This window comes from Hyperoodon ampullatus (genome assembly GCF_949752795.1).
Source record: "Hyperoodon ampullatus genome assembly, chromosome: 11".
In the NCBI taxonomy this organism is placed as follows: Eukaryota; Metazoa; Chordata; class Mammalia; order Artiodactyla; family Ziphiidae; genus Hyperoodon; species Hyperoodon ampullatus.
The window spans coordinates 101,681,928-101,704,472 of record NC_136924.1 but is presented as its reverse complement, the minus strand read 5'-3'; the positions used below and the strand labels follow the sequence as shown (position 1 = coordinate 101,704,472).

General features: G+C 58.3%; 1 protein-coding gene across 1 annotated transcript in view; it reads right to left on the bottom strand.

The window, feature by feature from the left end:
- Window positions 1-15,418: 15,418 nt before the first annotated feature.
- The window catches only part of CACNA1C (calcium voltage-gated channel subunit alpha1 C), a gene marked incomplete at its 3' end in the record, with an annotated part of 148,632 nt that continues 141,505 nt past the window's right edge, over window positions 15,419-22,545 (bottom strand). Inside the window, exons 38-42 of the mRNA XM_079714279.1 lie at window positions 20,568-20,696; window positions 18,680-18,786; window positions 18,105-18,208; window positions 16,383-16,712; window positions 15,419-15,721 (exon numbers count right to left, since the gene is read on the bottom strand). Coding sequence (XP_079570405.1) covers window positions 15,419-15,721; window positions 16,383-16,712; window positions 18,105-18,208; window positions 18,680-18,786; window positions 20,568-20,696 — 973 coding nt within the window. The remainder of the gene's footprint in view (window positions 15,722-16,382; window positions 16,713-18,104; window positions 18,209-18,679; window positions 18,787-20,567; window positions 20,697-22,545) is intronic.

The window sequence follows — 22,545 nt, the reverse complement described above, 5'->3', positions numbered from 1 at the left end:
CCCTCGACGCCACGCCCCCTTCTAAACTCCGAGCGTCCCGACCCGAGGGCGCCTCCACCTGCTTTTCCGAGCACGGGGATTCGTGGGCACCGTGGGGACGGGCAGGCGCGCGGCCAGTGGGCAGCTGGGGGCAGATTCGGAGGAGCGGGGCGGTTGGGGGGAAGGAGGGTCCCCTGGGCTCCGGGACTGGAGAGGGGGAGGCCGGGTGGGGCTTCGGCGCTGTGGCCGCAGAAGCAGGGGCGCAGGTGGTCCCGCCAGGCTCCGTCCCTGCGGAAGCTCAGCTGCTGCCGTGGGCCTAGTCACCGGTCGGCACGTGTCGCCGGAGTTCGGCTCTTTATTTGGGGCCACGAAGCCGTCCCGAGGGAAGAGGGGCCAGGAGGTCTGGGCCTGGAGCCCGGCCTTTCCTTTTCCCACGGGAGCGGCAGGTGAGGTGTGGCCACATGGGGTCCCCTTTCTTCCCCTGAGCTTGTCCCAAGGCCCGGCTCTGGGTTCCACCGTCCTGGTTCCTACCCTGTGCTGGGCAGTCTGCCGGGAGGGAGTTAATGTTCTGAGCCTCACTTTTCGAAGCTGGAAAGTGAGACTGTTCGTCTCACGAGATTGCTCTAAGGATCAAGGGAGACTGTGAGTGCCTGACTGTCGGCTCAGCGCAGCGCCCGACGTGCTCCCCACTGGCCCCTTCACCTCCACCCCTCGACTACTGTCCCCCATCAGTGCCAGCGCCTCGGCAGGTGACTCTCAAGCTTCCCACGTGTGAGCTGCTTGCCTGGGACCTGATATGGGGGTAACTTCAAAACATTGCTAAGTCTTAGGTGCCTTTTAAAGAGACTCTTCAGGGGGATTCCCTGGTGGCACAGTGGTTGGGAGTCCGCCTGCCGATGTAGGGGACACGGGTTCGTGCCCCGGTCCGGGAGGATCCCGCATGCCGCGGAGCGGCTGGGCCCGTGAGCCATGGCCGCTGAGCCTGCGCGTCTGGAGCCTGTGCTCCGCAACGGGAGAGGCCACAACAGTGAGAGGCCCGCGTACTGCAAAAAAAAAAAAAAAAAGAGAGAGACTCTTCAGGGCTTCCCTGGTGGCGCAGTGGTTAGGAATCTGCCTGCCAATGCAGGGGACACGGGTTCGAGCCCTGGTCGGGGAAGACCCCACATGCTGCAGAGCAACTAAGCCCGTGCACCGAAACTACTGAGCCTGTGCTCTAGAGCCCGTGAGCCACAACTACTGAGCCTGTGTGCCACAACTACTGATTCCGTGTGCCACAACTACTGAGCCTGCACTCTAGACTCTGCGAGCCACAACTACTGAGCCTGTGTGCCACAACTACTGAAGCCCGCATGCCTAGAGCCCTTGCTCCACAACAAGAGAAGCTACTGCAATGAGAAACCCACAGACCACAACGAAGAGTAGCCCCCGCTCTCCACAACTAGAGAAAGCCCACGCACAGCAACAAAGACCCAATGTAGCCAAAAATAAATAAATAAAATAAATAAATTAAAAAATAAATAGAGACTCTTCAGCATTCTGTGACAATTTTTCAATAAAAATGCAAAGCATTTAAAAAAAACCCCAGAAAATAACAAGTGTTGGCAATTGCGGATGTGGAGAAATTGGAACCCTTGTGCACTGCTGATAAAAATGTAAAATTGGGGAATTCCCTGGCGGTCCAGTGGTTAGGACTCGGTGCTTTCACTGCTGAGGATCCCGGTTCACTCCCTGGTCGGGGAACTAAGATCCTACAAGCTGCACAGCATGGCCAAAAAAAAAAAAACAAAGAAAGAAATGAAAAAGAACTACATTATTCAGCAGTTCTACTTCTGGGTCTGGACTTGCAAGAGGTGATTGCAGGGCTCGAACATATTTGCACACCTGCGTTCATGGCGGTGTTACTATTCACAAGAGCCCAAGGGTGGAAGCAACCCAAGTGTCCATGGATGAATGAATAGATGAACACAATATGGTCCAACCATACATGGGAACGTTATTCAGCCTCAAAAAAGGAAATTATGACACAGGCTACAATGTGGGTGCACCTTGAGGACACTTTGCTAAGTGACATAAGCCAGACACGAAAGGACAGATACTATATCTTTCTTCTTCAAGGCGGTCCTTAGAATAGCCAAATTCATAGGGACAGAAAGTAGATGTTGGTTACCACGGGCGGGGGAAGGGGGTGGGGAGCTAGTGTGTAACGGGGACAGAGCTTCTGTTTGGGAAGATGAGGAAGTTCTGGAGATGGGTGGTGGTGGGGGTTACACAACAATGAGAATGTACACAATGCCAGTAAAAATGGTCAAAATGGTAAATTTTGTGTTACGTATATATATATATATATATATATATATATATATATATATATATATATTTTTTTTTTTTTTTTTTTTTGCGGTACGCGGGCCTCTCACTGTTGTGGCCTCTCCCGTTGTGGAGCACAGGCTCCGGACGCGCAGGCTCAGCGGCCATGGCTCACGGGCCCAGCCGCTCCACGGCATGTGGGATCCTCCCAGACCGGGGCACGAACCCGTGTCCTCTGCATCGGCAGGCGGACCCTCAACCACTGTGCCACCAGGGAAGCCCTGTGTTATGTATATTTTACCACAATTGAAAAAACACCCAAGGCATTTGTTAAATACTTTAACTTCAAGTTCAATAACTGGTCACTGTCATTTATATGAACATATGCAAGAGGACAAACCCTGACAATTACCCAAGTTAAGTTGATAAAGATGTGAAGCATTTTCCTCTTCTGTTAAGGTGATGTGTCTAAACCTCCGGCACGTATATAGGCCAACGGTAGGCGGTCCGTAGGTGGTCTGTGTTTTATTATTATTATATCAATTTTTTTTTTGGCCACACCATGTGGCTTGTGGGATCTTAGCTCCCCGACCAGGGATCGAACCCGGGCCCCCAGCAGTGGAAGCGTGGTGTCTTAACCACTGGACCTCCAGGGAATTCCCTTGTTATTATTATAGATAAATTCTGGTGATAGGTGCCCTTCGGAGCGTTGTGGATGGAGCCGAGGTTAAGGTTCAGGAGAGGGAAAGGAGCGCTGTACTCCTTCTGGCTCCAGTCTTAGGAAATGTCCTGGCAAAGAGACAAAGTATAGATTGCCATGGGGCTTCCAGAACAGCCAGACACACCCAGAGTTGCTGAAGTCACTTTTTTGTTCCTTCCTTCCCTCATCCAAGTATCAAGTCTAGTTCGTCCTTGTTGTGGGTGATGGTCTGTGCGGACAACACGGGCATTGCAAACGTGAGCAGGGTGATTTCCTGGCCTCCAGAGGCTTATCAAAGCGGAGAGGAGAGTTACATGTGTAATAATAAGCAGCTGGGTGTGCCCCCAGGTGGGCAGCCTTTGTCCTGGGCTGCAGGTGGAGAGAGGCAGGACCACGTCCGGGGAGTGCAGGTACCCGTGGTCACGATGTGAAGCCACTGCTGGTGGTGGTCTGACTCGAGCAGACTCTCGGGATGTGCCTGGGCGCCCGGCACGTGCTCTCACATTCTGACCCTTTGCTCTTGTTTTCTCTCCCCTCCCCTCCCGGGGCCGGCCGGAGCCCTCCCGACCCTGAGCGTCCGAGGTGATGGCTGGGGCAGCGGTGGCCACCCTGATCCCTGTGCTGCACTCGGTGGCCGGCGACAAGTCTGGCTACCACGTGGGGCAGCAGCTGCGGTTCGGCTTCATCGCTGTGTACGAAGTGGTGGTGTATGTGGTCCCCATGCCCCGGGCCCTCATCCACGAGGACTTCTGGTGCCACGGCAACATCACCTGCCGCTGCTTGGCCGAGTGCTTTGAGAGCCGTTTCAGCAGCCTCACCGTGGGGCTGGGGTGCTTCTCCTTCTTCTGCTTCCTCATGGAGTTCTTCATGGCCCAGGTCCGGCACAAGCAGATCAAGCCCAGGTCGGTGGAGTCGGTGGCAGGGGACGTGGAGGAGGGCTCCGCGGTGGGCATCCGGGAGCAGGTGCCCTCCCCGAAGACGGCCGCCCCCAACTTCTACTGGGAGGAGATGCTGCTGTGTCCCTGCTGTACTTCCTGCTGCAGGTGGGCGCGCAGTGCGTGTTCCTGTTCCTGCTCAGGTACCAGCACCCGCCCCTGGTCAGCCAGGCCACCGTCCACTGCAGCACTGACAGCTGCCCCGGGCCCTTCTTCTGCGTCATCTGCGGCCCCACAGAGAAGCACGTGTCTATCTACACGCTCATCGCCGTGTCCATCGTGATCATCCTCTTCTGCTCTGGCTTCTTCTTCTACAGCATCCACCACTACCTGCTCTGGGGCCGGCCCAGAGCCACGTTCTGTCCCGGCTGACGCTGGGGGTCTGGGTCCCTCCGAGCTCTGTCCTCGTGGGGCTTCCTCCCGCCGACCTTCGCTTTCCTGCCGCGCAAAATAAATGTGTGTGTTTACGTCCCCTGTCCACAGCCAGGCTCGGGTTGTTTAACTGGGGGTGGGGGTGGGGGGGCATGTGGTGACAGGCCTAAGATCCTCCCCAGGGCCTGTGACGCAGAGCTTCTCGCCTTGTTCTTCCAGCATCTTCCGATAGATTGGAGGAGCTGAGAGCCGCCAAGGTCCAAGGAGGTTGGTGGGCCCCCCGGAGGCGCTGTAAATGCAGAGGGTGGAGCCGCAGCCCCACCTGTGCTCTCCCCGCCAGTGTGATGCTCCCAAATCACTTAGGTGGATGTGCTTGGGATTTCCCCCTCGTGTAGCCTCGGTTCTGAGGCTGACTGTGCAGATCAGGTGTCCCCCAGAGACCTTCCGCCCTGATGTCCATGCCTTTGTGTAATCCCTCCCTTTTGAGCTCAGGCAGGAACCGTGAGTTGCTTCTAACCCACCAGATGTCACGCCTGTGATATAGAAGACTCTCCCTTACTGGCTTTGAAGGGAGGGACTTTGGGGGTAGGAGCACGGCAAGGAAGTGCAGGCATCCTCTTCGAGGTGAGAGGGGCCCCCAGCTGACGGCCAGCAGCAAAACGGGGACCTCAGTCCTGAAACCGAGAGAGGCCCTATGGTCTCCCATCTCTTGTAGGCAAGGTTCCAGCCTCCATGACCTTCCCCGGGTTCCAAAGGGCAGATTCGAACAGTTGCTCATCAAGGGAGGAGCCGGCCAAGAGACCACCTGAGGCGAGACTAACGGGACCGGAGAAGCTCTTCAGGATTAGAAGACTGACTACCTGAGACCCTGCGCACACCCTCGTCTGTCAGCACCCCAGCCATGAACCATTGTTATAAAGCCCCTCATCGAATCCTCTGGGGTTGGGACACAGTTTTCGAGGCAGGAGCCCACCGTGTCCCCCTTTTCCCGGCAAAGCAATAAAGCTGTTCTTTTCTGCTTCACCCAAAACTCTGTGAGATTCGATGTGGCACTCGTGCAGAGAAGCTGAGCTTTCGGCATTAGTCCTACAACCGCAAAGCAATCGAATTCTGCTCACAACTTAAATGAACTTGGAAGTGGCTTCTTCCCCAGTCAAACCCCCAGATGGGAACACAGCCCAGTGTGCCGTGGATGGCAGTTTCAGGAGACGGCAGAGGACTCCGCCTGGGCTCCTGACCCACAGAAACTGTGGGATACTACAAGTGTGTTGTTGTAAGCTGTTAAGTTTGTGGAAATCTGTTGCCCAGCATAGAAAACGAGCACACTGACACCAGGGCCCCACCTGGTACAGGAGCCGGCGGAAGCTGGGTGGTCTCAGCTTTCATGCGTCTGTGGAGGCGTGCTTCTCTTCCATCCCAGGAGACGATTCTCCTTTGCTCTCTCCAGCAGCTGGCCCAGCCCCAGCCGAAGCGGCTTGTGCCAGGGACCGAGGCCACTGCTGCGTCTGCCCCTGCTCCCTGGGTAAGGGAGCCCCTGCATGGACCAGCTCAGCGTCCTGAGTGACCCACTGGCTCTGCGCCGGGCCCAGCAAGGCAGGACCTGAGGGCCCAGCACCTTCCGTTGCACATGTTGCACATACGGTCACAGATACATGACCTTGCTGGGCTCACACCCCACCCCACCCCACCCCCGCCTCCAGGCACAAAGCCTCCAGATGCACCTCGACTCCCCCCCAGGCTGGGCGTCTTTGGGCAGACTGTGGGCAGGGCCTGTGCAGCCCCCCTTAGAACCTCAGCTGGGCTGTGGGGAGACTCTAGCCTGTGGGTGAGGCTTCACCCAGTGCATTCTTAGTGGTGTTAGAAGACGGGTTACTCCTGGGACGGGTGGGGCATCATAGGGCAGAATCAGAGCCAAGCATTGCTATCTGCCCAGTGCCCAGACAGTGTCGGGTACATACTAGGGACTCAAGAAGTACTTTTTTGGACCATGGGAGTATAAGCACGTGGTCTCAGAGAATCTGGGCCTATTTCTGGGGCTTGTAGGCAGTGGTGACACGGCTCTCAGTCAGGTTCACAGAGTTGGAATCAAGGTCTGGCTTGTATCACAAGCAGGCCTCTCACCCCCACTGTCCTGGGCTCATCTGGTTGCAGGCAATGGTGCCCAGTGGTCAGGTCTGTAGATGGAGGCTGCTCAGGGCTTCAGCTTGACCACAGGAAGGACTGGACGCGGAGTGGTCAGTGGATAGCCACGTCTGAGCATCTACTCATCCAGGTGAAGACTATTCCAGGCAGAGGGACGAGCAAGGGCCCCGCGGGGGTTACTGGTATGTTCAGTCAGGGGCAGAACCCACTCCGGTCATTTGAACAGGGAGAGGCTAACACAAAGACTGGCTAACTACCTACAGGGGTTGAGAGAGGACTCTAGGTTTATGGAAGCACCGGAAGGCAGCTTCTGCCGTGAGGGCCGAGGGAGCCTGGACGTGGAGGATGGTGTGGCTGCACAGGGGCGAGCCATCTGCGGGGGACGGAGAGACCGGCCAGAGGGGGCAGGGAGCCGGCTCACGGGGCCCCCAAGGTGGCCGCTGCTGGCCCCATACCCCCAGCACTGGCTGCTGCACTAAGAAGCAGCCCATGGGGAGGAATTCCCGTCTTTCCCCACAGCCTCCCGGGCCCTTCCAGGACATCTGTCCTGTCTCCTGAAAAACCCCGACCTCAAGGCATCCAGCAAAAGAGAAGTGCCACAGGGTCCAGCCCAGGGTCATAAAGCACGGGGAAGAGTGTGGCCCTGGGGCTGACAGCTGGCTCGGTACCCGCCCGGGTCACTCAGTGTCTGTGTGAGCTCCTAGCCCATGGGACTTCCAAAGGACAGTGGGCACCTCTGCTCAGGGAAGGGACCTGCACACCATCCCAGAAGTGGGGACCGTCCCAGCAGCACCCTGCCCGGCGCTGGCTGCATTCGGTGTTTCCAAATGGAGCCACGGCTCCAAGGGAATGTTTTCACCTGATGACCGCATTAGAAAGGAGATGACGTACAAGGAGCTGCAGCCAATGAAAAGCGTAGGTGCCTTTTATTATTAGCTGGAAAGGTGTCTGATAACATTCACGGTGGGGCTCTGCGAAGGCTGGGCCGAGCCCCTCACGCGGCTCACGGGCAGCCGAGGGTCTTCCAGCCCCATTTCCTGCGGCCTGACTTTTGGGCTGATGGGTCCAGATGGGCCTCTGAGAGCAGGGGCTTGAAAGCCTGCCGAGCCCACCTACCTGGCAAACCGCGTGCAAACAGGGAGCGAGACGGAGATACACAGAAAGAAGGCGGGAAAAAGCAAGCGCAGGAGAGAGTGTCAGGTGCGTCCACTGACTTTCCACCACACAGCCATCCCGCACCCTTGTAATGGGCCCAATTCATATCGACTTCTCTGGGCAGTCAGACCAACAATCACATCCCCCTGGGGGGAGAAAGGAGGAAGTGGGCAGAAGCAGGCCCGAGGAGGGGGAGGGGTGGGCCAGGCCTACACGCTGACCCAGAGAGCAGAGTAGCAGGGAGGCCGTCCACGCGTGAGGGCTGCTCGCGTGGTGACCGCTCCCAGGGCGAAGCCTGGCTCCTTCCGTCCCACTTGAGGAAGCATTCAGAATGCAAGCAGAACAGATGCATCACAGGGCAAGTCTCCAGTCTGTCCCGGATGATCGAAAAGTATCATTCTCAAACTTTGGCTCCTCAGTCATTGCTGCTACCAAGTGATACCTCACCGCTGACCGTGACCCGAGGTCCCGGCTCCTGCTCTGGAAGCTGGACAAGCAGCCTCCACACGTGTTCCTCTCCTCCGAGCCTGGACTCCAGAGCCCAGGGTCCAGGTTGGGGGGCAGGGTTGGGGCCGAGGGGGCTCCAGCAGAGGAGGAGGGAGGGCGGTGATGACTCGTAATTCCCGGAATGGACTCAGTCGTCCAAGGGGACAATCTCGTAACTGTATCCAACTAGGACGTCATTTCTGGGACAAGTTATTTTGACACAGGGAATTATTCTGAAAGGTTTGCCTGAGTCTGTTTAATAATAAAAAAAAAAAAAAGAAAAGAAAACAACTTGCCTATTTATAGCTTTCAAAGTTTTTTTTTTTTTTTTTTTAACTATTTTGGCTGTGCCATGAGGCTTGCGGGGTCTTAGTTCCCCGACCTCGGACTGAACCTGTGCCCTCGGCAGTGAAAGCGTGGTGGAGTCCTAACCACTGGACCGCCAGGGAAGTCCCCAAAGTACTTTCACATACATGCTCTCATCGCCCGACTTCTCTCCTCTTCCTTCCCGCCTCCCTCTCCTTCATTTATTCAAAACCAATTTTGTGCCTTTCCCAATTGGGGGTGGGGGGACAGCTCTTGTCTTCTGTGCATCATGCATTTAATTTCTCCTATTGTGTCCCTTGTCAACCTTTGACCATTTTTCTGTTAACCTTTTCACTGCAAGGAAGACCTGGGTGATGAGATGAGTTGCTGAAATGAGGTCAGAGACCGTCCCCGGGGTCAGATTCCCCGGGGTCAGGTTCCCCGCGTTCCCCTGGCCGTCCTCCCCTTTGGAGGATGAGAGTTAAGGGCGTTTCTGTGAGTCCAGGAAACGGGATGAGAAGGCGAGAGGGATGATCGACCGGACCAACGTAGACATTGTTAAGAAATTTATTTGCAATTCTTGTTTTTTGTTTTTTTTTTTTGGTTTGTTTTTTAAATAACATCATTCCTTAGATAAAAATGCAATCTTACAGGAATATACATAGCGTCTCACACAGAGATGGCCCTGAAGCTCTTCTCAATTCCCTGGCCTTTCTCGAGGTGAGAAGGGACCCAGGCGAGGCCGCTGACTTGGGGTGATTGGATGATTACAAACTGTACAACAGTATTTACAACATGAGGCTGTGAAGCCGCAGGGCCTGGAGGGAGGTGTACGGGACGCAGGGGGTGGGGAGGGGATGGGCGCAGGGGCGACGGCGGGGGCACCGACCTCTGGGAACGAGCATGATTCGGTGGGTCGGAGGATGAAGGGGGTCCGAGCTGGGACAAGAGGCGGGGGGTGGGTGGAGGGGCTGCGTCTGCACCTCCCGCACGGAGGACCTTGGCTTGGTAGCTCAGGGGCATCAAAATAAAACAGGGAAATTGTGACAGCGATACACACTCTGGCGCTTCACCAACCAATGGGGGGCCCGTCACCCTGATTCTTAGTGGACGTGTGTTTTCCACGGTGGTTCTCGCTGCTACATCACAGACTAGTCCAGACCTGCTTGTGCCTTGGACATCCGGGCCTCCAGAGCCAGACCTTCTTCCCTCAAGGCTCTGGGAGAACAGTGGAGGGGGGCGGGCAGGGAGGTCAAGGCCAGACTCTGAGGGTGGGTGGGATGCCCTTGACGTGCAGGCAGTAAGGGGCCTCTGCATCTGGGTCTCTGGGGCCGCCTTCTGAAGGAGACCTTGGTGCTGGATTATTTGTTTTACAAACCGTCTACCCTTGAGTCCCAAGTTCTGTTTTTCCCTTTCCAGCCTGGCATGGTGTCTCCACGGTGGGACATCTTGGGGGAAGGGGGCTTGGAACTCAGTGACCCGTCTAGGGACAGGGCCTCCCCTGCCCCCTGCTCTGGGCTTTGGGGCCCCGCAGGCCACGCCCTCAGGAGCCAGGGCAGCGGGTGGTGACCGAGGCCGGGCCCCCTTCTCCTCATGCCGGCCCACAAACCCAGGGGCACCGAGGATGGCGGGACGGGAGCCTCCGGGCCGCACCGTGACTAGGAAGCACTGTGCCCACCTCCGTGTCTCCTACAGACACGGCCCTCCCCTGAAACAGACAGCCTCTGACCCCAGAGCGGCTCAGATGTGAGCTCGGTGGAACATCTTCCCACTCACGAGTCCTCCCAGGTGGTGAATTGTCGTACATGTCTGATTCACGTGGACTAAGTGTCACACTCCCTTTCCAGGAGCCGTATCCAAGTCACACTACTTATTCTGAAACCTGGGTGCCTGGATGCCCCACAAAAGGGGAGGCGCCTGCCGCAAGGCAGCCCCAACCCACAGGAGGCTGTGGACTCGGCTGATGTGACATCCAAACTCTTGTCCCGCTCTCTAGTCCCCCTCTGGGTGTCCCTGATTTAGGGGAGAAAGGGAATGTCCGTGGAAGACCCCACCTCCGACTGCTCTCAGGGTTCAGTGATTTGCCCAACTCAGCCTAACGGTATATTCCATACACTCCGCTGCAATCGCCAGTTCCCCTTCAGAGAGCCCACAAGGAGGCTGTTCTAAGACACCAGGGAGCCTCAGGGGCTTCGCCACCCGCCTGCTATGGACCAAACCTCCTAAAATCATGGCAAGAAAAAATCTTGACTTTAAGAGTGGTGGTATTTTCTCCATGAAGAGAAGTGACATTTAGTTCATAGTGGAATTCAGTCCGGACGGCACGCTTCCACCCGGGGGGAGGACCTCTGCTTCTCTCTCCAGTCGGCGCTCAGCCTTCTGAGAGGAGGGCAAAGCCAGGCATCTTGATCCCAGCCCGAGGGCCGGCGCCTGCCCCCTCAGGGTGCGTGCGCGTGTACAAGGGCGTGTGTCGGTGTGCGCGCGGGTGGGGTGCAGGTCTCTCCCCAACGATGCGGAGCCCTGGCAGAAACACATTTACCTGCTCGTTTTGCCTGGCCTCACAAAGCAGGGTTTCGTTGGAAACAAAAATAAATAAATAAATAAAGTTAAACCCAGAAATGGCTTCACCAAGAAACTATGTTAGAATCTGCTCACAGGCCCCTTCTCACTGAACCGGGGGAAGAGGGAAAACAGGGGGCTGGGGAAAAGGAGGGAGGCCCACCCTGATGCGGGCGCAGCTGCCAGGAAAGCTGGGCGCTGGCTTCCTGTGGTGACCCCGGGGTATCCCCCCAGCCCGCCTGTCATCCCACTGGAGCCCGTGGCCCACACGCGGGAGAAGTATCCGCAGAGAGGGGGACAGGGTGGCAGACACCCCTAACGGCCAGAGACAGTGGTTTGGCTGGGAAAACAGCACCAGAGCACTTTTATTTTTCTCTTCTTCTACGGTTGATCTTGAGGCCCCCGCCTCTCCGCTGTCCTGGCCACGGCGGGCCGTCACACCGGACACTTCCTTCCACAAAACAGGAGCAGACACAGGGGGTCAAAATATGCCCCCTTTTGCCCCAGTTTCCCTTCGGTTCAGTGCTGGCACTTTCCGCAGACCAGAGCCTGGTCTTTAAAAAAACAGACCTGGCCTGGGCTCTGGTTCGACTGACCAGCGGCTTAGAGGGTCGACACCAGGTCGCCCGGCCCTTGGCCTCTTGGACAGCGACACGCCCGTCCTTCCAGGTCTCGCTGGGTGTGGAGGTGCCACCCCCGTGCTTAGCAATGCCTGTGACGATGGTCTGACGAGGCTGCAGGCCTCCACCACGCGGGCTCCTCCCTGTGCTGGTCTAAGTTCCGTTCTGTTTCTTGGCCTATGGGGTGGGGGGCACATACTCTCAACTGGCCCCTGGAAAGCAGCCCTCACCCCCTTGATGACCTCCAAGCTCCTCCCTTTCAGGGGCTCTTCTTCCTCAGAAAGACATTATATTGGCCTTGGAGGGTGTGGTGCCCTCAGCTAACGGATGGGGAGACGGTGTGTCTGGAGGCCGGCCGGCAGGAAGTGACGGGCGGCTCAGGATGAGACCCTGCAGCTCGGAAGCCACGGCGTGGAGGAGGATAAAGACGGGTAAGGCAGACCCTCGGGTCCCAGTCAGACTGAGAAGATGAGGGAAGAGACTGGACGAAGAGCGTCTGAAGCAAAGCAGAGAAAAATTCACAGATCAAGCCAAAATCTGGGGGAAATGTCTGCATTTTAACCCAAGACCAAAAAGAACCTTCTAGGAGGCGGGTGGAAAGGAGACAGCCGGGAATCAAGCCAAGCACATAAGTAACTGTAAGGTTAAGGTGGAAACAAGAGGCTGGCCCAGCAGGGGACAAACACAGACCAGCTTCACCAAACCCTGAGCCTAAACTCCTCAAGTCCTTCAGGTCCTTGGCCATCATGGCTTTTCTCCTGCTGCTCAAGGGCTTCAGAAAACACAATGGTTCTGCTTTCCAAGGTCATGGGAAGATTCTGTTTTGGGTGCAGAGGTGGAGACAACAAGACGGATGAGGCTCGGGAGGATGGGTGCCGCGTGTCCGTCCCACCCTAGCTGGTCCTGAGCTCTGGCCCAGGAAGACCCCTCCCTGGATGGGTCTTCCCGACAGAGACAGAGCTGACGGCAAAGGAGAAGCACGCCTGCAGTGTGCGCGGTGATGGGGGGACGCGCTTGGCGGAGCCCTGGGAGTAGCTGGCATAAGCCCAGCACGAGCCGGTCGCTGAGATTTGGTGACACAGATGAAAAGCCCAAAAGGAAAACAGAAGACAGCACGAGAAGGCCGAGTGTGTGCCGGCGTGTGTGAGGTCAGCTAAGAGTCCACAGCTCTATCCAGGGGCCAAATGCACAGCAAGAGCTGGGTATCAACCCCAAAGGGCTCCGCTCTCCATCAGAACTAAAATCCTAGCAGCCGCGGCAGACATCTAGGGAAACGGGACAAAGGACCTCCATGTAACTCCTACAAGACCTCGATGGCACCAAGAAGGAGCGCAGAGACTGGAGGGGCTGCGCTTGGAGGAACAGGGAGCAGCCCTTGCATGTGTTCACCTGGGGGCATGCGCATCAGGCCACCACAGGAAAACCCGTCTTCACGGAGCAGCGGGCACTGCCCGACTTTGACTTCTAAGTTGCTCTTGTAAGTCAGCGCCAAGAAGCGCTGAGCGAGCCCGGGGCTGGAAGAGACTCAACGGGGAAGGTCTGGATGAACGGTTGGGTCCTGCTTCCCCCGAATCGGTCACTGTTGGAACCTGTTTGAAGGATGTAGCACCCAGGTGATGTCCAGGTGGGTGCGGGGGCAGAGAGATGCCCCCACAATGCCTCCGGCCCTGCCCTCACCACGAGTTCCCCATGCGCCGCCCGCCCCCAGTCCTCGTCCCTCCGTGGCTGCCGTACCGCGAGGGGTGGGCTGGAGGAGATCCTGTTCCAGAATGAGTGAAAGATGGAGAAGCGAGCAGGACGGACTTGGCTTTGGATGGACAGGATGCACCTGCTGCCTGGCTCCGGCCCCTGCTGTCGGCTGAGGACACCCTCCCCTCCACCCTCCCGGTCAATGGGCACTTCCCTAAGGAACGCTTGTGCCAGGGTGGGGGGTGGTGAAGGGTAAGGTCAGCCACCTTTCCCGGGGGGACCCGGTGATGAAAGAGGCTGCTTAGGGCGCCTCACGGCCCCTCACGGTGCAGGGCTCTCCCCGGAGAAACTCCAACTCTGAAAACCAGGGCAGAGCAGACAGAGTGACGTGGGAAGAAGAGGGTCCTGGTCTCTCAAAGCAAGACACGGAGGCACCTATTACCCCGTCTGGGGAAAAGTGAGGGAAACGGAAGAGAACACAAGATATGCAAAACAGTGAGGCCCAAGCCTGCGTCGGCGGGACCCACACGGGTAGTGCCGGCACTTGTCACACAAAGGACAAGAAAAGCTGTCCCCTTTTTCCCCAGCCACACGTAGAAAAGCACTTAAGAGCTCAAAGGTGAAGCTTGTCACACTCCAAATACAAAATGATTTACTTACATGCAGCAAATATACAAGAAGTGAATCCAAAACCAAACTTAATTCATTATATCCGCCTGGCACAATTGCAATTCAGTTTTAAAAAAATATTTGTAAAATACTGAGACTGACCTGAATTCAAGTATAACGGTCTCTTCAGCAGAAACACCATCAATGCAGTAAAACATTACACGGAACAAATCGAAGCAAAACGCCTTCTGAGTTTCTCCCTTAAATTTCTGTGTGGTTTTTTAAACACAGTTTTAATGCCAACACAACTCACAACTGTATTTTTAAAATGAATATTATTGCATTGTTTTTGCATATCTTGTGGGACAGAAAATGCAGAGTTACTGATTCCCGTTTCAGAAGCAGAGACAGTGGTTTGCTTTTGCTTTCAAACGGCCCCAGATTCAGAGCTCCCCACCCTTAAGCCCCAGGGGGAACTGCGGGCAGACTGGCGGCCCGGGCGCAGCGTGGCTGCAGACTCAGCCCACGCCCGCACACACACAACCCACCGTACACACGGCACACACACTCGCAGAGACCCCGTGCTGCTTCCTCTCTCGGGCACGCGCTACTACACACATTTGTGCAAGACCCTACCAAGTGCATTGCTGATCACCTTTAAATTATGAAACCAAACCGAAGAAATCTTGTCACTACCTAAGGAAATGATAACAAACTATTGGGCATACACCACGGCTGGTAAAACTCTCCCACGGCGGCTCTGTTGAATCCTCCGTAGAAAAGGAAACCACGACCGTTAAATGATACAACAAAACTGAACCCGATTTACATTTGCAAAAGTGAGAATGGTAAGGTGGGTGCTGCAAAACTTTGTAAACACTCTTCTCCCTCCCCTCCCCCTGGGAAAACAAAAGTATAAAAAAACAAAACCCCCCAAATGAAAACTGCAACATGCTGTGAAGAAAAATGTCAAATCCCCAAACAAAAGAGCGCTGGACAGGCGCTCAGCACCACCGGTCTTGTCCCGGCGGGCGTGCCCGCTCCCCCGGCGCCGACGGTGCGGCGTGGCCGTGACCACGGCCGGGTGGGAAGGGGGTCCAGACGCGGGTGGCGCAGGGGGCGGTGGCCAGCCTTGGCTTGGAGCTGCAGCGCCCTCCCCTCCCCAGGGCCTGGCCGGGGCCTCCTTCCTTCCGTGAAGGCACAGGGCCCTGGCTCTATGGGGACAGTGAGGCTCATACAGAATATGTGCAAAATGAGTTCTTGACAAGCAGAGTTGAAAGACACCCGTTTGGCGCAGGGTCCTTTGGGTGAGGGCCGAGGGAGCCGAGGCGGCCGCGGGGGGGCCCCCTCCCTGGTGCCCGCGCCCTCCCCCCACCGCTCCCCGCCGGACACGGACCGCGGCTGCTCCTCTCCTGGCCGCCGACTCGGTCTTGTCCCTACGAAATGAATGAAGACGCTGTTCCGGTTAACTCCAGGTCACGAGAACAGTGAGGCACTTCTGAAACGGACCCATTAGGAACATGGAGACAAATAAAAACCCGGCATCTCCGGCCCGGCTGCTACAGGCTGCTGGCGAAGGGCCTGCTGTCCCGGGGCTCCTCTCCGCCCTGGCGGGGCTCGGGGCTGGGCGCCCAGGCCACGTCCTCCGCGCCCCCCTCTCGGTCTGGCCCCGGGTCCCTGCAGTTTGCACACGGGAGCAGGGTACCGTTGGGGCTCTGCCGGGCGCCCCCGCTAAGGATGTTGTCGGCCGCGCTCTCCATCTCCTCGATGGTCATGTCGCAGGCGTCGGCCAGCTCCTGGGTGGTGGCCTCGAGGAACCTGGGATCCTGAGCAAAGTGCCCGAGTCCTTCTGAGATCAAGACCTGGGGGAGAGGGCGCCGCGACGGCGTTACTCCTGAGCCCGGCTCTTCCCTTCGGGGCCGGCGCGGGGGCTTCCGACTGGTCACTTCGGGAGGAGAGTGTGTGTGCGCGCATCACGTGAGTACACGTGTGTGTGCTTGCGCACCGGGCAGGAGTGGGACGGAGCGCCCCTGCGGGCATTAGGGGCGTGCGGGCCGGAGGAGAGCCGGCGGGGCGGGGGCACCGTCATCAGACGCAGGCAACCTGGGCGCACGGAGGCCACAGGGGCCCCGTCCTTCCCTCCCACCCACCCGGCGCCCCAGGACGCCCACGTGACTCTTTCCAGGAAACCTTCAGTCTCCTCTGGTGACACCTGGCCCAGTGCCGCTGGCTGCTTTTCTGCGGGTGAGGATCCCGGGGCCGATGCGCGCGCGCGCGCGCGCGTGTGTGTGTGTGTGCGCGCGGGCACGCGTGTATGTGCAGGACACACCCGGCCCCTGCCCGCTCCTCCCACCCCACGTGCCCGCATGGTCCCCCCCACGCCCTTCCTCAGCCGGGCTGGGCGCTCACGCGGACTTGAGATCTGACTGAGGGTCCTTCCGGCCGGGAGACTTGACACCCCCCAGGGCCCCTCCATTGTGCCCGTGGGGCCCCTGCCCGGCCCGCGTGGCTCCGCCTACTCACCGCCTCCACCAGGCTGCTGGCGCTGCCGTGGAAGGGCCGGCCCCGGGGCCCCGCCGGGCTGGGCACAGTGAGGGACACGGGCCGGGCCCTCCGGATGCCGCCGCTGGCCCCGCAGGGCGTGGGCTCCCCGGCCCAGGGGCCGCAGTGGACGGATGGGAAGCTGCTGGTGAGCTTGTCGCTGGACTCGGCCCCCTCCAGCCGCAGGGTGGGCACAGGCCGCGGGGGCCAGGCCGGGCCGGGCGTGGCAGGGGGCGTGGCATGCGGCGGGGGGAGGGCGCCAGGGGGATGGCTTCTCTGCAGGAGGGGGCTCAGGCCCGCCACCGCCAGCGCCTGTGGACACAGCACGAGAGTGCAGGTCAGGGGGCCTCAGCCGTGTCCCACTGCCCGGTGCTCGCACGGTCTCGGTCAGGCACCCGGACCTGGAGCTGGTCTCAACCGCCCTAAATAGACTCTGTGACCATCATTCTGCAGGGATCTTTCTCCTCTAAGCTCAGAAAGCCAAGGGCCAGTGGGATCCAGGTCACCTGCTCTCTAGCCCTGGCCCCATCCCCCGTGAGCCACGGATCCTCTCCACCTGCTCTGACGTGATGGGTCCAAGGAAGCAACACCGCCTGGTGGGGAGGCTCAGCCCGAGGGGCAGAGAGGCGGGGAATGTGGCCGCAAGGGTCAGAGGGCAGCTCAGAAGCATAAGGGGAAGCTGTAAATCGAGGGAGGTTTTCCTTCCAGCACGATAAGCGGAGACGGGTGAAATCAGCTTCTAGAAATCTCTCAGAGAAGCACATGCGGTGTCCCCCAGCCTGCTGGCCTCCCTGCCCACTGCTCTTGAGGGCCCCCAGTCTGGGGTCCTGGGTCCCTGGGGATCTGAGGGAAGTGTAAGGCGCTGCTCGACATTCCAGAAAGCCCTGTGGAGACCACGTGTATTTGTGCGGTGGCACACAGGCTGAGTGAAATCGTGTATTTCCTTGAGCAGAAATACCATCGCCCTGGCAGAGCCACGCTGGCTGTCTTATGCCGACTGTAAGCTTTGATTGACACTGAATGCCTTTGGGGATAAAAAAGTCATTTAAAGCAAAGGCCCGTGGTAAGGGAGTATATAATCACAGAGGTAAGAAGGTGGGGAGAATCTAGTTTAGACCCTAATTGTTTAGCTGTTGGAAATTTCCGTCAGTTCTAGGGTCCTAAGAGCAGCTTGATGCTGGGGTCTTGGATTTCGCCATCTTTTGGCATCACCCAGGCCAAGAGCCGGTTCAACTGCTGAATCTGCCTGGACCCGCTTTCCTGACATCATCCCTGTCCCTGACCGTGCTGTTGGAACACTCTCTGGTCATTTCCATATTCCAGTGGGTGGATTTTTGTGCAGCTAAATGTCCAGGTGTCTTATGGCTCTAGGTATGACCGCACCTGCCTGTTGTGTAGCCATGTCTGGGGAGGGAACATCTGGCTACTGGGAGGAAAATGCTCAGGCCGATCCTGAGCAGCTGGTCCTTCCAGCCTCCAGAGGGGCTCCTGCTGTCCAGGACCTCCCGGGTCTCCCGCCCGGGACAGCACGGTCCTCGTGTGGGAAGAGCCCCCTCCCCGGGGGCTGTTAGGGCCAGGGGTGGGGACACAGCCGTGGTCTGGACAGGAAGGCTGACGGGCATCTGGGGGATTTGGTGCACGATCATCACGGGGCTGTCCAGCCTGCTAGGTGGTGGCCTGCGGCCTGTCCCAAAGTGGGGCTACCTGATGGTGGACGAGATGCAGGGGCAGGACTGTCCTCTGAGAGACGTCTCCCCCTGGACTCTTCTGCCGCTTCAGACACTCAAGGTGGAAGGAGGCCCTTCGACCTGCGGAGCAAGTGAGGGGTCAGCACGGAAGATGACACGGGGGACTTCCCCGGTGGCGCAGTGGATAAGACTCCATGTTCCCAATGCAAGGGGCCTGGGTTCGATCCCTGGTCAGGGAACTAGATCCCACACGCATGCCGCAACTAAGGAGCCTGCATGCTGCAACTAAGGAGCCGGTGAGCCACAACTAAGACCTGGCACAACCAAATAAATAAATAAATAAATATTAAAAAAAAAAAAAGAGAGAGAGAGAAGATGACACGGCCCCGACGGCTCACACCGAGGGAGGGGCACGGACGCCTCCTCCCCCCCGCCCCGGGGCCCTCGCTGAGATGCAGCATTAGCACACGTCCAGCCCAGCCGTGGGCCACTTGAGCCCCACGGGGTGACGTTCCTCAGTCACCCCTGTGTGCTTGGCCACCGTCACGAGGGGGGGTGGTGGCCACCTTCAGAGAGAGGGTCTCAGGTTACCTAGGGAGGCGGAGCGCAGGAAGCCCCTCTTCGGAGAGAGATGGATGTCTCTCCTGTCGTCCTCGGGGGGCGCCAGCTGCCGATTCTCGTCGTCCCGGTAGGACAGCCTGGGGCAGAGGACACCGGGCACTGTCACCTCCGGGCAGCCTGCTTTCTCCCTGGTGAGGGGACCCCCACTCCGTGCTCTCTAAAGGCTGCACTCTCTGCTGTCCCGGATGTTCCCGGCTCCTTCCGCCTGTGCCCCGTGTGTCCTCCCGCACTTGTGATTCGAGGCAGGGGGACCACCGCTGCTGAGAAAGCTGGAAACCAATTCTGGGCCTGCAGCTTCTCTCCGCAATGGCGTGCTCACAGGCGGATGCTGTCTACCACGGCCACTGCCAGCGCGAGACCACGCTTATGCCCCCTCGCTCTCCGGGCCCGCCCACCCTCGGTCAGCAAGAGCGCGAACGTGCGGTCATCGGTGAGGGCAGCTGCGGGCCCTTGGGGGTGTCTAGTGAGTCAACAGCTCCTGGGCCTTCTAACAGGGGCTCAGTGAGAAACGGCTCCTCCTGGCCCAGGGCACACGACAGACGTGCCCGAGGGCTGGACTCGGGTCCGTGATTACCTTCCCTGAATCCGCAGCACCCGAGAGCCTCTGTTCTACCTTGGCCTGGGCTATTTCACTGAAAAAAAAGCCCTTGTGGCCCCTAAGTTGACTTTGCAACCCCTAGTGGAGCCGTCTGCACCCCAGACGCCCGCTTGTGTTCTAAGCCCTTCGCGTCACAGACAAGGCCACCGCCTGTGCCTGGCGTGACTCCACGTACTTTGAGGACAGAGCCTGTGCTCCTGGTGTGCTGTCTGCAAGCATCTGCAGACGTGCAGGGAAGGTTCTGGACAAAACCCACGATGCTTGCCTCTCATGTTCAGCTTGGTCACCCTCCCGATTACATTTGCTTCTTATCCAGACCGTAACCACTCTTGAAGACCCAGCTTCTGTGTGACCTCATGCCTGGTGCCTCTCTCCGACCTTGACCTTCTCTGAATGTCTGTACTCTCGCTGTTTGCACCACTCTGTGAGCAGCGACTGAGGAAATCTTTATTTTCCTCCTCTGAGAGCCTCTTAGCTCCTTAACGAGCCTGTGCCCTCCCTTGGGTGCCGAGGCCGGTTCGTCCACCATCTAGCAGAGGGCCTGCAAGCACCAAGCACGCACCAAAAGCCCAGACGGTGGGAACAGATGCTCTTCTTGACTTCTCGGGTATGTGGCCATGTGTTAATCTGCATCCTCTGAACAGCGAAAGCTGAAAGGGCTGGTCCTTCCTTGTGATAAAGTGTTCCTCTCAGGAAATCTTCTAACACAGGTTCAACTTTGTGAATGCAGCTCACAGTCACAAATACATTTTATGGGACTTGGCAACAAATGCTTCACAAAATGATACTACGTTTGTGACTTTGAATACGCTATTTCCTATCGTCCTTTTCTATCCTATTCTATGTTATTCTGTGCTATGATTTCTTTTAAAAGTGTTGATTGTAACTGACTAAGCAAATGTCACAGCTTCCTAATGGGTCTGGATCTGCAGTTTAAAAACCCTTCTCTTAAACAATTCCGGCTGTGTTGGAAATCTCAGCTACGGCTGACACAGCGCCCTCTGCTGGCAGCTTTATTATAGGCAGTTTCACGAATATTTCATTGTCAGTATGTACACGTGTCAAGAAAGCCTAGGAAACAACGTTTAGCAGTTTTCCTGAAAGCATCGTGTCATGAGGAAGCGCCAAGCCAACCAGGGGACCATGTGTATGAGGGTGGGGGGCTTCCTCTGCTTTGCAGCTGCCAGAGGAGGATTCCAGGGACCCGCCCGTCACGCCCTCCCCTCCCCTTCTCGGGCAGCCGCGGAGGGCAAAGCTCACATCTCCGTGCAGATCAGGCTGGGCTCGCTGCTGTACTCGGCGTCCTCATCCATCCTCAGGCCACACGTCTCATCCCGAGGGGCCTCGTCCTGACACACCATGGCTATCAGGCTGTCCCGGGAGGGGCACCTAAAGTGTCCGGGGTAGAGACAAAGGTCAGCAACCGCCAGCCCCACCCCTCGTCCTAGCAGGTGAGGCATCTCACACACACACACACACACACACACACACACACACACACACACACACACACACACACACACACACGACCACTGATGGAGCTGAGAGGTGTAACCATAAGGGTTCCATGGTGGGGAAGGGCCTCCGGGTTAGCATCCAAGGGGATCTGAGTTCTGACCCGGTTCAGTTACCCTCTGGGGTAAGTCATGTAGCCCACCCATGACTAGTGTCCCCACCAGTAACACCGTCTGCCTGCCCGGCTCAGGGCCGGCCGCACTATTCGGGGGCGGGGGGACCAGCGAGGGGGTGGTCCCTTCCCTCCACTGCGGACAGCCAGGCCTGTGGGCGTTTGTTGGGCAGCGCTGGGGACTTCCCGGTGTCATGCGTGACATGCTTTTGATCTGGTGCTGACTCCTTAGAGCAAAGCACGGAGGAGAGGCCTCACAAAGGGGTTCGTTCTTCTGAGCAGTGGGGAGTGAGCCTGAGCCCCCCGAGCCTGAGTCCCCCTCAAACCTGAGTCCCCGTGAGCTGGAGACCTTCTACACCAGAACGTGCCTCAGCCTGAGCTGCTCCCCCCCAGGCCCTGGTCTTCTGCCCACTGGGTCACGTGGTCTTTAGCTCTGGTCTCTGTTCTCCCTTCCTGTCTGTGTCCTGCTCGGTGTCTCCCTCCACCTTTCTTCCGATAGGTCCTGAGTGCTGGGGCCCACTTTATGCTCAGACTCCCAGGGCCTCTGGGAAATATTCCAGCTTATCCTCTCAGATCTGAGTGCTGGGTCAGTGTCCAGCTTTGACCCTGGGCCTGTGAGCCACTCGGGGAGGGTCCAGGCGGATCTCTGGGGGAGGCCCTGACCGATGGCGCCCTGCCCGCGGTGACGGACACAGGAGACGCTGAGTGCTCTTGCTGGCGTGGGAGGGGCGTGAGCTGGGGACGCAGAATGGCGGCAGGCCAGCAGCTCCCCCCGCGGGCCGCCGTGTGCAGGACGTGAGGCCAGAGCTGGGGCCGCCGCACTCAGCCGTGAACTGCGATGGGCGGGACACGGCCCAGGCTGGAACCTCGGCTAACGCGGGCGTGATGAAGGGACGTGAACACCGGGCGGCCGGGAGCTGGCCTCTGGGATGAACGCAGCTCAGGACACTTGTCCAGGGGTTTAGAAAAGATCACTTCTGGATCTGAGCTGGAGGGGAGGAAAGGGGTTCTGCCCCAGAAACGGGGCTGCTGGCGGCTGCTGTCCCGCTCGGAGGGGCAGCTCAGCTAAGGGTGCAGTGCTCAGATCCTCCCGGGCCTGGGAGCCCGGAGCTGCTCATATAAATGAGGCACGTGCCGAGGCCCAGAGCGTGGAAGGAGGCGCCGACCGCCCCAGCACATCATGGCAGTGGGTCCTGGGGTACCAGGGAGCAGCGGGTGGGAGAAAAGAAAGGGACAGGAGCCGGGAGACGCCGTCAGGACTGCCAGGAATGATCCCGCGCGGGGTCAGAGCAGGCAAGCGCCCAGCGAAGGGCCTCCTGCCTCCAGAATGCCCCCTCCCGGGGACGAGACGGGCACGAAGAAGAGGGGGTGGGCCTGCCGCATCCCCTGGGGGCCCAAGGCCAGGTTTGGGCAGAGACTTGAGAAAGGCCCAGGGGACAGAGACGGTGGTGGCTCCAGGACGCAAACATCTCGGGCATCGGGGCCAGGGCCCCTCTGCTCCGGGGGACAAAGCAGAGAAGGCCCCGTCCAGAGGCGTGTGCCTCGGGACACCTGCCGGCCAGTGGTGCCACGGGGCCTCCTGAGCGCGGCTGCAGGACCCGGGAGGCTGCG